The 14,943-nt window shown below is 44.9% G+C and overlaps 1 protein-coding gene across 1 annotated transcript in view; it reads left to right on the forward strand.

Moving 5' to 3' along the window:
- Positions 1-12,918: 12,918 nt before the first annotated feature.
- Positions 12,919-14,943, forward strand: part of T265_11022 (hypothetical protein) — a gene marked incomplete at both ends in the record, with an annotated part of 20,938 nt that continues 18,913 nt past the window's right edge. Inside the window, one exon of the mRNA XM_009177561.1 lies at positions 12,919-12,991. Coding sequence (XP_009175825.1) covers positions 12,919-12,991 — 73 coding nt within the window. The remainder of the gene's footprint in view (positions 12,992-14,943) is intronic.

Below are 14,943 nucleotides of genomic sequence, written 5' to 3' on the forward strand. Positions count from 1 at the left end.
CCGGCATTTAGAGTTGCTTATTTCAACTCAGTCCAACCAACCGGTTCGTCTTGTTTCCATGCATGTGGATAGGCTCGAATAAATCGTCCTTATCACGCGTCTGAGCAAAGGGTCTTAACGGGTATGCCTACAGTAGTGGGACGGTCTAAATGGAGCATAGTACATCCCGTCCTCTGGAAAAAGCCAGTCTCGGGCCATTTCTGTTCTTCCGTTGAGGCTGGCAAAGTGCCCGGGTGAGTTTTCATTGCTTGGCTTCATTCCTTGTATTTTTCATGGGCTATATTTGCTTGTATCTCGACCTAACGAACTGTCTCCCATCATGATTAAAAATGCACCAAGAGTGTTTAAGGGCAATCTCAAATCAATAAGGATTTCCTGGAAACATCACAAACGAGAAATTCAGCTGGGTTCCAGGTGAGTTTTTCGCAAAACCAAATTAATTTGCAAATGAGTGCATATTCGCTCATTTCGTGCAGTTTGGTTTCATGGAGAACATGAAGTTGACGGAAACCCGGGGACTGCGCCTACCTGGTAACCCCTAAAAAGGGCGAAACCGGTCGTGGGCTGTCGATGGATTTTCAGCAGCCTTATGAGTAGTGCGTTACAAATATATACATGTATTGCGATATCTCAAATATCGTAGCGACTGAAATATGAGGCGGCCTGGTGCAACACATTCAGTTACCTGGAAACATCACAAACGAGAGAATCATCTGGGTTCCAGGTGAGTCTCTCACAAAACCAAATGAGTTTGCAAATGAGTTTATATTCGTTAATAAGGACTTACCCTTATACACCATGCATTACGTGACGCTGACGTACCACCCAACCGGGATACCAATATGTAACCGGTACAGGCTAGCGAATATTTTTTTCTCATTGTTACTAATGTGTCATATATCTGCATGTCCTCGTGCAATGCTCCTCACTGAATTGGAGACCTACTCAAGCCACGTCGCTGTCTGCACCGTCTGTTCAGTGAGGCAAATGTGACAAACGTGACAAAAATGTCCCATCAGACGCGGCATTTTTGCGGCAAAATATTCACCCACTAACGCGTCAGACTTTAGTGTTGTATAGAACCTTCATTGAGACACCAAAACGTCCGGAAAAATATGCCAGTTCAAAATCTGATTCGATTTGGCCTTCAATTATGGCAAGTTTCCGTCAACCTTATCCCAAATTGCACGAGGATTGCGCCTGTCTTATGTGGTCCGAGAATGGCGAAGCTGGTCGTTGGTTGCAACCCTGTGAGCAGTTTTCTTCATGAAAAAGAATAGTTATCATACTCCGTAGTCAACATTACATCCTAATTGGTACTCATTGTTTTTCACGGAAAGTAAAAGCGGTGCCCCGAATGCATATAGACTTGTGCACACCTCATTTTCATTAGTTGTAGCTATCATGGTTATTTGGAAACCTCAAATTTACACCACAGAATCTGGTGTAAAGTTTTTCTTTACTGCCCACTCCCTTATTAAGTAGTCTCTTGGGTTTGTTTTGTTTTCAGGTTTGTAAGAACCGCCCCTATTGATCTACTGCAAACATTATTGATTTGGACATGGTCAACATGTTCCATGCAGACAAGTTTGAAACAGATCAACTCAAATTGGTACTAAACGATTGTCGGACGTACAACGCCATTTGTTCATTTTGTGGTTGAATTCTCGATAGCAGCTACTGTTGGCAAATCGATAAGATAAACCCACCGGATGAAAAGCAATTTGACCTTGGAGTGCTCTTGTTTCATTCATTCTCTAACAAAGGACTTTTACCAGATTGGACATTGTTGGACCAGTTATACTAACACAGCCTTCAAGTCGCACCCATGCTCGACTTCCAGCCGAACCAGATTTACACGACGCAGGCCGATTGAGATCACAAGTGTTCCTCTTCCCCCTCATCTTGGTCATCCATTGTGGCATTGAGCCATATCATTGAACAAGTGGTTTGTGGTGTCGTTGATTTGAGGAGCTCGGATTTCAAAGAAGGATATGTTTACGAAATACATTCATTTGCAAACTAAATGTTAACGGGAGGCTGAAGTGAATCCCAGCTGAATCTCTCGTTTACCATGTTCTTCTTCAACTGAGTGTGTTGCACGAAGGTCGCCACAAGTTTCGTTTGGTACTATATTCGAGATACCGCAATATAAGGAATGAACACTACTCATAAGGTTCCTGAAAGCTGTCCGACAACATATGACCGTTTTCGCCATTCTTCGGGCTCATCATGTAGGCGAGTTTTTCGGAAACTTATAATCCACGTGAATCGAAATAGTGTGAAGTTTGCGGAGTACACTACTTGCATACCGATTTGTTTTTTCCAAAGCAAGACTCACCCGAGTCTCTCTACTGTTATTCAAAAGTATGATATTATACGCTATTCAAGATATCGACCTTGGGCAGTCGAGGAGATTTCAGAAACTCTATGAAAGAAAGATGCTTTTGCCTCATACAAACCTCGGATGATGTTTTATGGACCGGAATCATGCTAATTCAAATTCCACTCAGAAAAATGTGGCCACATCAAGAGCAGAAAAACCGACTGGTGCTTCTGTTACATATGGGCCACTGATCCGTTCTCATCATATAAATCGAGGCACTAGGATGAAGTAAGGTTGTCTTCTTTCCGAGCATGGTACATACTGGACAAGTAAAAACAAATCTTTCAGCTGTAACACCCTTCCGGTACCTAGCTGCCATGCCACCCGGAGGAAGCACGAGGGCTGGGATACTGCCAGGTTGCCCAAGCCTAGACAGGGGAACTCGAGAGGCAGAGGGCGGGTTCGAACCCCGGACCTTCCGGTCAGTAGATTCGCGCTCTAACCACTTGAGCCATCTCGCCCTTGTGGCCGAACGGTTGAGTGTCCAACTACTAGCCTGTTGATTGCGGGTTCGAAACTCCCTGGAATTTCATAAGATATCCACTACTGATAATTCTCGATAAGGATAAAACAACCTCAAAGTGTTTGTCGGCTTCACTGATGGGACGATACCTTCGTTGAAAATTCGCAAATCTTCTCCGACCACCCAAACGGTTAAAAGTCATCAGGATGGGGTCGACAACCAATTTGAAAGTTCCCCGGGGTAAAATTAAGGCTGTACTGAGGTGTCAAGGAATTTCTGAGTGCTTCAAACGTACCTTTGTGGTATACTTGAACCCGAATGGAACTATCATTGTTTTGATGTAAATCGTTCCAACCAGATTTGTGAGATGAGGCTGAAACTGGATACAAAAGACGCATCTGCTGCAATTCTGAGGTGAACATTCTTCAGCAAGTATTATTTTGCCCTCCATTAGGTATGAACAAAGTTCCTGTAAGGTAAATGGGCCAAGAAATTGAGATACATCCTGGAAACTTTCGCAGTCACTTCCCTTATCGAATCATCAGTTTCGTTAGTGGGATACGCTGTATGCTGGATAGTACCTTTTCGCTCAAGGCCACCCAGGTCCCGTTCATAGAGTAACTAATGCTACATATTACGGATTTCGTTCACTTTCAGGCGTACATAGGTACGGACATGACATCGGCTGACGAGATCGGCATGAGCCTGCTTCACTGACAGCAGAATGTAACTTATTGATGCAAAAATATGTTTCCTTTCCTCAGTCTGCTGGACTTATAGCTTTTGGAGACTTTACTTTCTTCGTCCCCAGGTCTGCTGTGATGTAATGGCCTAGTTCGTTGACCAAAAGTTGTCGGGTGCATCATTTAAGGACCAAAGTATACACAGGCTGGTATATCGGAGTGAATAAACACTGGCTCCACCCATATACAGCACGGTAATCTCGCTATCCTGACCCGTAAAGAAGCGATTGGATGTGCGACTTGTGGAGGTATTGGAAGTTGATCACCAGCCTGAAGCTCGCGGTCTTTCCAAGGATGTTTTGTCGGTTGTCCAACGGGTACACGCACGGCTGATGAGCTACCACCATCTGGTGCCTGTCATAGCCGTCAGTAGTTTGCCTCTTGGTTGTTTACGCAATTCAACTTACACGATTTAATCCTTTGTGTGAATTAAAGGAACATGACCAATAATATGACTTATCATGCATGCAGGCGATATTTGGTTAACTACACTTAAGCTTTCCAACTGTGGACGGAAGCTTGCCTTGCTTTGCAGAAGGATTTTCTGAGGTTCACTTACCAGCAACACTACCTGTTGACGCTGTCAGTAGTCAGAGAATGCGGTTTTAAAATGATATTCATAGTCCTCGTTTCGGATGTCGCGAATCTTCAGCCATCGTCGGAATTTACGGCTCATGAATGAGCAAGGAGTGAAACGTAACATCGGAATAGATGTCTGCGCGAAGGAGACGCCGAACCATCTACTTCTTATGGTGAACGCAGTCTGTCCGAACGAATCTGATCGCACACCTGTCGAGCAGAGTTTTATCGTGGTAAACACGTCCTCACATCAAACTCCTGTTCGTCGTGGCAACCTATGTAATCGATGCAGTTACACGAAATGAGTTTTGAAGCCGTTCAGAAAGAGCTGAATGTCATGGATGTCGCTCACTTTCGCCATTTTTTTCTGTTTGTTCTCTACGGTTGACAGTTTATGCTTCATACAGACCATAAGCCGTTGTTGGCTACCTTTGAATCTTCGAAAGCCATCCTGGTCAATGCTACCGGTTTCCTTCGACGCTGACCTATCATACTTTTTCGACTTTAGCACAACTCATGCTGTCATGACGATCCACCCTGGGCAAAATATCAACAAGGAAGACGAAGACACATTGTTTGCATCTTGGACCGATAGCGAAGTCCAAAATAATTTCCTTTATCATTTCAGCATCTTCCTATGACTGCCGGAACAACCGCTACAAAAACTGCACATGACTGTCTACTGCCGGAGGTCCCCGGATATTTCCGAATTGAGCAACGATCGAAGTAAAGTGCGAATGACAACGAAAGTTTCCTCGCAAAGATGCTTTAAAAGCAGTGGTTGACTAATTTTGAACGACTGTGTTGACTACAAAGGGCATCTTGGAATGATTCGAATGAAATCAATCGCTCGAAATGATGTCTGTTGGCCCCCGATTTATGCCAGCAACGAAGAGCTTGTCCGTAGCCGGTGGCGCAGTGCAATGTCATCCGAATTCTCGGTCGACTCTGAATTGTCTTCTTTTCTAAAGCTTGAGAGTCCACTAGATTTCTCTGGTCCAGTGCTAAGCTATATATGCTCGTGATCTCTGTTGACACCTATTAAAATGGTCATTCATTTATTGCAAAACGTCATTAGCGGACCGTAATTTGCAGTTCCGGGGCTCGATTAACAGATCACAAGTTTTCGGGAAATACACTCATTTGCAAATCAGTTTGGTTTACACGAGAGACTCAACTGAATCCCTCGTTTATGACATTCCACAACTGAGAGTGCTGCACACAGGCCGCCTCCTGTTTCAGTTGGCGCGATATTCGAAGAGTTTTCAGCAACTTTGTGAGTAGTTTCCTTTATGAAAAAGATCACAAGTTTGTTCTTTTTTGTCGCCCCTCAAAGGAAGTCAGATTCGCATAGTTCACCCCATCATCCGCAATTCGGTGGTCAAGCTGAGCGCTTTGTTGATATTTTTAAACTGAGGCTTATGGAGGGCATGAAACATCAGTCCAAACGTAAACAACTTTCTATGGTCACGTTGAGTGACACTCACAGGATAAGCGGTGCTCAGACGATGTTCCAAAGAGGCTGAATGTGGTTATTCCCGAAAGCAATATTGCCCACAAATGCTGTTTGAGCAGCACTCACAGGGAGTACTACCACTTTCCTCCACTCCAAGCGCATACTTGTACGGAGGTCGAAAAAAAGACGAACAGGACAGTAGCGTACAAGAAGCCAGTGGAAAAAAGCTAATATAAACCAGTGTAAGGATACAAAACTTGCCGCGTAAATTCGAAACCACTGGGACGTATGCCAGAGCGGAAACGAATTAGAAAGTCAGAAAACTTAAGAGAACAACAAATGGAAATTAAATAAAAAAGAATGGCTCCTCATAAAACCATTCGAACCAAAATAAAACAGAAATTGGAAACGGGCCAATGAAGTCAAAGAAAGAACATTACTTAAAATGGAAGGCGTTTGGTTGGCCAATCAAAGGGCTGGCTGGAATGCAGAACTCAAGGCAGTCGAAACGGGTCAACCGGGATAAAAAGCAGGAGTACTAAAATGGAGGTAATCAACTAACCATGTAGATTACCAAGGCCACAGCGCAAAGCAGATCCTAAACGGACCGATCAAAGCACGCACTAGTCGATCCCCGCACAACCATTCCTTTCACAGATAACAGGTACTATTCAGAGGTGAACAACTTAGCCAATCAAGCGTGCGCTGATTGTGCCTCCTCGCATGGCTACTGAAATGCTTCCTGGTCAGTGGTCACGCTCGATAAACAGGCCAGTTGCTAACTACTCAACAGTTCATAAGCGCTAACGATATTTAAACTTATTGTTGCGCTGTATTGCATGTGTTTAGAGATGCGTCTATCACCGAATCTTGTCCAACAGGGTTGCAGGTGTATCCAAGTTACAAATTCTACGCAGAGACGACTGAAATAAAACACGAGGCACCTGTAAAAGAATACTTTCCATAGGACATCGTGAACTTATCGACATACACTCATTTGAAAGCCGATTAGGCTTTGCGGAGGCTCCTCTGAAACCCAGCCGAATCTCCCATTGTGAGTAGTATATTACGTGTATACATGTACCGCGATATCTCGAATATCTTATCAACTGAAACATGAGATGGTCTGGTGCAGCACATTCAGTTGCTTAAAGAACATCATAAACGAGAGCTTCAGGAACATTGATATTGTCAGAATATGTGTAATTTGGGCTCAAGTAGAATATGAGGTTCAGGGAAATTCGGGGACCGCGCCCATCTGATGAGTCCCAAGAAAGGCGAAACCAGTCGTGGGCTGTCCAAGAATTTTCAGCAACCCTATGAGTAGTGTTCTGTGTCTAGACATCTTGAACTGTTTGGAATAATAATCGTCGTCGCTGGAATCGCGCTTATTCTATCGTCAATCATCTAAGCTACTCTGGTCACAAGGGTGATATTCTCTAACTCTTTCAATTCTCGTTCATTTGAGATTTTGTCGGTTTCCGGGTCTTTGAACCTTCTTGAGCACACGATTCAGGCCATTCCTTTGTCCACAAAGATCCTGATCCACGTGGTCCGGCTGTATCTTTTGTTATCTTCACTTAATATGAATTTCTAATATCGAATTAAATGCTATCTAGATAGTGAGTCCGTTGGTCCGTTAAATGAGGATGTTTGGTAACAGTAAACATCAGTCGCTAGGTGGAAGTATTGAAGATTCCTGCACTGTTAGCAAAGCGCAGTTCATTCGTGGTTGGTCAAGTGTTTGGGTACAATGACAGATGGAGCGGAAACTCCGTCGCAGACCCCAGAGTACGATTCGTCCGATAAAGAGGCCTACCAGCGGGGTAACTCAAACTTTACCAATGTCCCCTATTTATGTCATGTCGAATGACTTTGAGGAACCGAACAAGATACAGCCCACACTTTTCTTGCTGAACGCGGATGTGGAGCTATCGATGGTAAGGTGGGTTAGACATGGATTGAATATAAACTGGATTGTGGAAGCGCTAATACGGACGAGCGTTCCCTGAAGATTTTAGTGTAGGAACCACCGGGTCTGGGAGAACTAACCAGGTCGCAACTGGGTCAATGAAAACAGAGAACACAGAGCTGATGAGTGTAGTTTAAGGGGGGAGTCGATAGAAAAATGTGTATGGAGCTGAGAGGTAGTAAATCAACACTTTGGTATTGTACAACGGTTGACGAAAATACCCCACGTATGCCGTCTTCTATCGCTGTTAAGATATTCACGGTGATTTTCCTATCCGGTCTCTATCTAGGGAAGAACGTTAAACTCAATTTTCAATTGCATCGCCACAATTGGTACACACACGTCGGACTGTCTTACACGCAGACTCTCTGAATGCCCGTAGTCTGGAGCACGCCTCCACTTTACTAATATTTGGTCACCTCGCTCACAGACAAAATTTATCCCATGTTATACCAAAACTTTTTCGACCAGGCAGGTAGACCTAGTTAGTTGCGGAACTCGTCCAGTTGTGCCGACCTTCATTCGAAAAACTTGTTGTCTGGTCGTTCGACTATTCTAGTAATACACCGTGAGTTGACGGGTCTAGTCTAGTGGTGGCAAGGCCACCAACCGTACTAATCACAATATTTGGACAGTTCGGTTGAGCTTATGCATGCATGCATGCACGCTCAGTGTCTCCGCTTTCTCCAACATGGGTATACGCTTTACACCGATGTGGACGCACAAACCAGCAAGATATCGATCCAGCAGTTAGATTCTCTGTTTTTGAGTGCACAATGCACGCGGCATCGCTCGACCCAACAATCGTACGCTTTCCTCCTTTGTTCCACCCAGGGCAAACTTTCCCAAGTTGCTACGGACGCTTGAGTAACATTCAGTCGTTTTAGGTGTGATTGCACTAGGATGTCCTGGTTTTTGGCCACGCTGGCTTCCACACTACCATGCGAATATCATCTGTGTACTTTATTCCAGTAGCTTTCTTAGTCAGTGAACCATGCGTAACGATCGCGATTTTACTACCCCCTGTTCTTGAACTCATTCGTCCTGCGTCCCATGTAATCGTCTTGAAGTGATTATTCCTCTCCTTGAATTTGTGCTCTTCTCAGTCGAGGTCGAAATTTCTTATAGCGAGGGACTCCCCGGGTTATGTCAACTGATTTATCAACGGATGCCAACGACTGTGGCCTTGGGATTTTACCATTTCAACATCCTTACTCAACAAAGATTGAACTTCGGCTACTGAGCGTCTGTAGTTCTGGTAAACATTTGTGCCCATCACGTCTAGACCACCCACTCGCTGCGTCGGTTGACTCACAGAGTACTTGTTTCCAAAATGTTCAAATTGTTTCGTCTTTGGGCCAAACCCGAACTACTATCCGCATCGAGAACAATCTGACCATATCGTTCGGTAACCTTTAGTCCATAACGGATAAAACGGTATTAGCTGAAAGTTGTTGTTTTTTGCAGCAATTTGGCAACACCATGTTCTACCTAATCAGTCAATACATCTAACGCGCAGCGCGGTAATGCCCCCATTTTTCGGTTGGACTATGCTGATAACATGGACGGTTGTTTGAAAAAAAGTAGACACACTAATAGATGGGAACACTAAAAGCTCCATCAACTGAAAAGCACTCCACACCAGGCCCCACTCACCCATCCCGAATCGTATCGTCTCGTAGAAGAGTCACACTAAATTACCTAGTTATTTTTACGCACACGAACGGATACAAATGTGTGTCAAAAGTGTACACGAGGAGTCTTTTTTTGCTACGCTGACAACAAAGCTGTCTGCAAAGCCATTTACGCCGTGACGCGCATAATGTACCGGTTTTTGTTTGCCGATACGTGGGAAGGGGATACTACAAAGTTCGCAAAAATATTTTCCTCTGTTAAGCTCAAACGTTCAGAGTGATCAGCTCAGTTAGCCATTCTCCCGAGATGGCGTATACACAGTATAAACCCCATACTCTGCTTTTCATCACACGACTCTACGTTCCCTGTTTTCTTCCTCTCACTTGTTTCATTAACCTCTTCTGTCTTCCATGATTGGAATACCGTGCATAGTATGAATGCTGCACACGCTTCGTTAACTCGATACTTGTGGGGTTTTGCTTCACAGTGTGGTATGTGATAACACTAGCTGAAAGTAATGTCATTACTATGTGACCGCAGCCACTTGGACAGCGTCGGATCCAGAGCGGATGATAACACTAGCGGAAAGTAATGTCATTACTATGTGACCGCCGCCACTTGGACAGCGTCGGATCCAGAGTGGTGTGAACTTGGAACCACTGTTCCGTTGAGTTCCAGTCATGTGGACGTCACAATGCTATGCCATGGCTGTAGTGTAATGGTGCGTACTACTGATGAAACTTGTGAGTAGTGTCTAAACAGTATCCCCACATCCGATGGCAGTTTGATAAGGAAAGTATGCAACTGCTTTGTTTTGCTTGTTCATTGTCATTTCATAGTAAAAGAACGTCTAGGAATGTTCAAGAGAGCGCTTGAAAATGTTCACTTTTCAAGTTCTGTGTGCAAATGAGGTTTTTACCTTCCTGTCTAAAAACTTGTAACTAGTTAGTTTGTCTTGGCCACTGAACAAGTCCGCACTAAAAGGAGTGCTTCCTTTGATTAATAGTCATTCAGCTATGCCTAGCTCTTATGCACGAGGGGTGATGTTGCAACTCCCCGAAGGAACGAGCAGCTCACTGAATACGTTTAATGCCCGTCAAGAGCAGGTAGCAAAATGGCGATACTCCGCTCTTTCGACACAGAAAAAGTTGGTCAGCTCTTTCGTTACCTAGCTGCCATGCCACCAGAAGGAAGCACAAGGGCTGGGATACTTCCTGGTTTCCCAAGCCTAGACAGAGGAAGTCAAGAGACACGGGTCGGGTTCGAACCACGGATCTTCCGGTCAGTTAATTGGCACTCTAACCGCTGAGCCATCTCGCCCCCTTTCACCATAGAATTATCAGTAAGTTGGAGAATTTTACCACCGGTCTAGCATCCCCCCAAATGACTTGTACCACAAGCACGGCTACTGTGCCTCATGCGCCGCATTTGGCGGTGTACAGCACATTCAGCTGAAGTCCACCACAGAGCAGAGATTCAACTGAAGTTCATTTGCTTCACCCGTTCCAACCAAAATTGCATTTCGCGAATTTCAAAGAACTTATTCATCAAGATAAGTGCGTTTCGCGAATGTTGTCTTTCGTCTGAAATTTCTTTCGTCGTCCTCCGAATATTGACAACAGAAAGCCCCATTCGCACCGAACCACTGAGATTTCTAGACTACATCATCCAATTTCGGACCCGGAGTGTCCATCTTACCGGTTACAGACTCGATTTGGCAACAACTAAGGGCAGTGTTCTGCTCTCATTTGCCCCTGTTCATTCGCCTATATCGTTTTCTTCGCATACGTTCCATTCGTCTGTCACGGTCCAACTGAATCACAAGCATGCATCATCCTCATGCACGTATCCACCCAAACCGGTCACGAATCACGTTCGTGATAGACAATGGTCAGTTAAACTGACGTCTTCGAGAGTGCGGTGACCACACCTACCAACACATCACAGGTCCTATCTCGTTATCATCTACACAATACATGACTCTCCCGTCCAATTGACACCAGTGCAGTTGGGTTTTTTCGTCACTCTTTTTTCCAGCAGACCTTTGTTCACAGAACTAAGCACTGAGCACATTCATTTGTTCGTTTGGGTGGTGTTTTTAACACAAAACTGTTTGGGAGGAGCTGGTGCTCTCTCTTTCTCGGCATTTTATCGGAATTCGTGAGTGCTGTACTTGTAATAGGTCGTACAGAACAATACTAGAATATTTGTGTGTGTAACCCGCGGCCGTCCATATAGATCAGTAAGGTTCCTGGACAGGCCGTTTAGCTCTAAAACCCTATCTGTGCCTAGCTTCCGTGCCACCCAAAGAAAGCATGAGGGCTGAGATACTGCCAGCTTGCTCAAACCCAAACAAGGGCAGTCGAAATGCAGCGGTTGGGTTTGAACCAAAACCTCCCGGTCAGTGACTTCACACCTCAACCGCTGAGCTATTCAAGGTTGGAAGGAGATGCATAGTCAATCACTGGGACGGGCGATCAGTTACGTGTATCTGTGTGTTTTTAAAAAGTGATGAAGCGTGGATGAGTGCAACACCAATGAGCTCGAGTTACCTGGAAGTATAGGTGAATATCTTGGAAGACAGTCACTGTATCAATCCGTTTCTTTGCTCCGAGGATACACTCATATTCGCTATTGAAAGCAACCTTTGTGATTGGCTAGTACTCGGTCTGTACCCCCCAAAATCTCGTGCGGCGAACCACCGCAATCCATGACACGGCTAAAGTGTAGACATTGTCGTCTGTTCAGATATAATAATTCGAGTGCGCCCGGCGTGAGCTGGCAGAGTATGGATAACACGTTCGCGTCGCTTGTCGGATTTCCGGCACTGCTGATGATCTCTAATGAGAATGGAACTCGGGTCCAGGACTCCTCGTTTTCGTGTAGACTCACTAGGACAGAAGGAAGGTCATTCAGACGAGAGCAACGTAGTTCTTCAAGTCCGTAATAATTCGAGTGCGCCCGGCATGCGCTGGCAGAGTGTGGGTAACACGTTTGCGTCGCTTGTCGGATTTCCGGCCATTTGATATGCACTGCTGATGATCTCTAATGAGAATGAAACTCGGGTCCAGTACTCCTCCTTTTCGTGTAGACTCACTAGGACAGAAGGAAGGCCATTCAGACGAGAGCAACGTGGTTCTTCAAGTCCCACAGCCAGCTCTATCTAATCTTCGGAGCGCACAGCTCTGAAGTCCAACCATCATTCTCACCTGACGATCGACAGCTTCGTCTGAGATTCTTGTGCTGAAGGGTAAGGTTAACCTCAGATTTACGACATAGCCCCGGCATTTGAAGCGATCGGCTACTTGAGAGAAATCCGGATGAGTATTCCCGATGCATGCGAATTTACTGACCAGAAGGTCCGTGGTTCAAACCCGATCTCTGCCTCTGGTCTTCCCCTGTCTAGACTTGAGCAACTTGGTTGTATCCCAACCCTTGTTCTTCCTTGGGGTGGTATGGCAGGTAGGCACCGAAAGGGTGCTACAGTTGATTGATTTTGATTCTTCTATACCACGCAATATGAGGGAGCATGTCACTATGCTATTGACTACTCCGTCCAGTCTCCAGCTCGAACAATTTCAGCATGTACACGATTTGATATTTACAACACAGTGCTGAATAAGTCTGTCAGACTTAGTACATAGCAGGAAGGGGTGAAAATTATGGGTTGTCGATGCTAACCCCATGAAGCAGTGGAAACTGCCTTCTGGAATCTATCTTCTTCAAGCAAGTATGCTTGCAGAGGTTGGTATGGTAGGTGAGTGTCTTCTTAGCCAGTCACATAAGTTCCGTTATACTGGAGAGGCAGGAGGTCAGCGTTTGTCAACCTTCAACATTTGTGGCGCTGATTTGACATCGGTCATCAAGGCCAATGAGTACAATGCTGGCCACAGCGTGCAGAAATTTGGAGGCCTCCTGTGTTTGAAGCATCTCGCAGGTCTGGTGAGAACAGCAGATCAGTAATGCTGATGCAAGTTCTCTGGAAAGATAGTTCTCCATCGATGGATCACTCTGCATAAGTTGCAATATTCAGGCCACGTACTTTGTATTCCAAAGGGCCGTTTTCCTCGCGAGCCCTTCTTCGCCCAGCCTTGTATCGCGTAGAGACCATTCAGAAGCGATCATTCCATGATTTGACAACGAAGCACGAAAGTCCTTTCCAGTGGCCCAAGTAACTACCACCTTCCCGAATGAGAACACTGGGACGGAACAAGTCAGTAGTTAGTGAATGTGACGCCTATGGCTGTCATGTAGCCAATGGCAAAACTGTTGGCTTACCATTCCTTGCCATATCGGACAAATATATCGATTTAACCCCAGTGAACTGATTGGACCATCGCCTTCAACATGTGGCTATCACTTTCCCTTTCTCGTGCCCCGTTTAACGGAAGTGTAGCGTTCCAGGTCACCGTACTTTGGTAGACTGTTTATAGTTGAGGAATCGTCGCCGACCGACCACATGAATATGTGGACCTCACAACACTCCGTGAAATGGTGCTATTTGTAAATAGATGTACGATACACCGCATTGGGTTTGTTTCGTCCATCCATAAACTTCATACGTTGTCTCTTCATCCTGCCGTCCACATTCAGTGGGACGTGGGTTGTACAACAAGTTACCAAAGTACATCGGGTCAGTCGGTGATCAAGGCGGCAAGAAGTTTTGTCGGGCTTTGAAATCAAAACAACAAATTTAGCCAACCACTGGATGTCTTGTACGGTCCAGTTGTCTGAAGTGAGTTAATACACGATGCTTAGAGTTGGAGCAAGAAAGTCATTCCAAAATCATTTCCCTGGAAAGGTTGAATGACATCATCTTATCACAAGAATGGAAATCTACCATGTGCAGAGGGTACTCTCACTTTTCGTAAAATTTTACCAATGAGCTGAGCAGCTGTTCACACATACCAAGTAACCAATTTTTTGCTTACCGGAATTGTTGGGCCGATACTACTGGTTTTGTTCAAATTCGCGGTTCGCGATAAACAGAGCCAAAAATTAGTGGGATTGGTTTATAACATACTCCGGTCTTCAAGCTGTTGACCTCCTCCTCAACAACTAACGAACTCTTTGTGATTTACTACTCACACGGTTTCTGAAAATCCATCGGCAGCCCACGACCGGTTTCGCAATTTTCGGGGCTCATCAGGTAGGCGCAGTCCCCGGGTTTCCGTCGACCTTATGTTCCACTTGAAACCAAATTGCACGAAATTAGCGAATATACACTCATTTGCAAACTAATTTGGTTTTTTGAGAGAATCACCTGGAACCTAGCTGAATCTCTCGTTTGTGATGTTTTCTGACGAACTCGATTTCTTGAGGCATTCAACCGTCCCACGACTAGCTGAGTAGTTTTATAAGTAGTACGGCAATTTTAAGAAAATGGATGGGATAAACAGCTGCGGACTTTTGCTCAAGCAGTTCGGGCCACAAAAATTGGCCTAATGTAGTACATTATCGACCTTTCTTTGGTCTGGTTAAACGAAAAAAGCAGATCTATTGGGAATTCTAAGTTTTTTCTACTAACGCTCTACTAATGTAACGATGATATTACTGATCGGGAGGCACGCGAGTAGTATGTGTTGTTTGTAGAATTTCGCTTTCCGTCGATGGAAAAAGGGACTTCTGTTGCGGAATTCGTGGGACCACTTTGTGACATTTGCTTGGATTTGACGACGAACAAGTGGAGGCAACTAATCTCTAAGAAAA

This window comes from Opisthorchis viverrini (assembly GCF_000715545.1).
Source record: "Opisthorchis viverrini unplaced genomic scaffold opera_v5_439, whole genome shotgun sequence".
Taxonomy (NCBI): Eukaryota; Metazoa; Platyhelminthes; class Trematoda; order Opisthorchiida; family Opisthorchiidae; genus Opisthorchis; species Opisthorchis viverrini.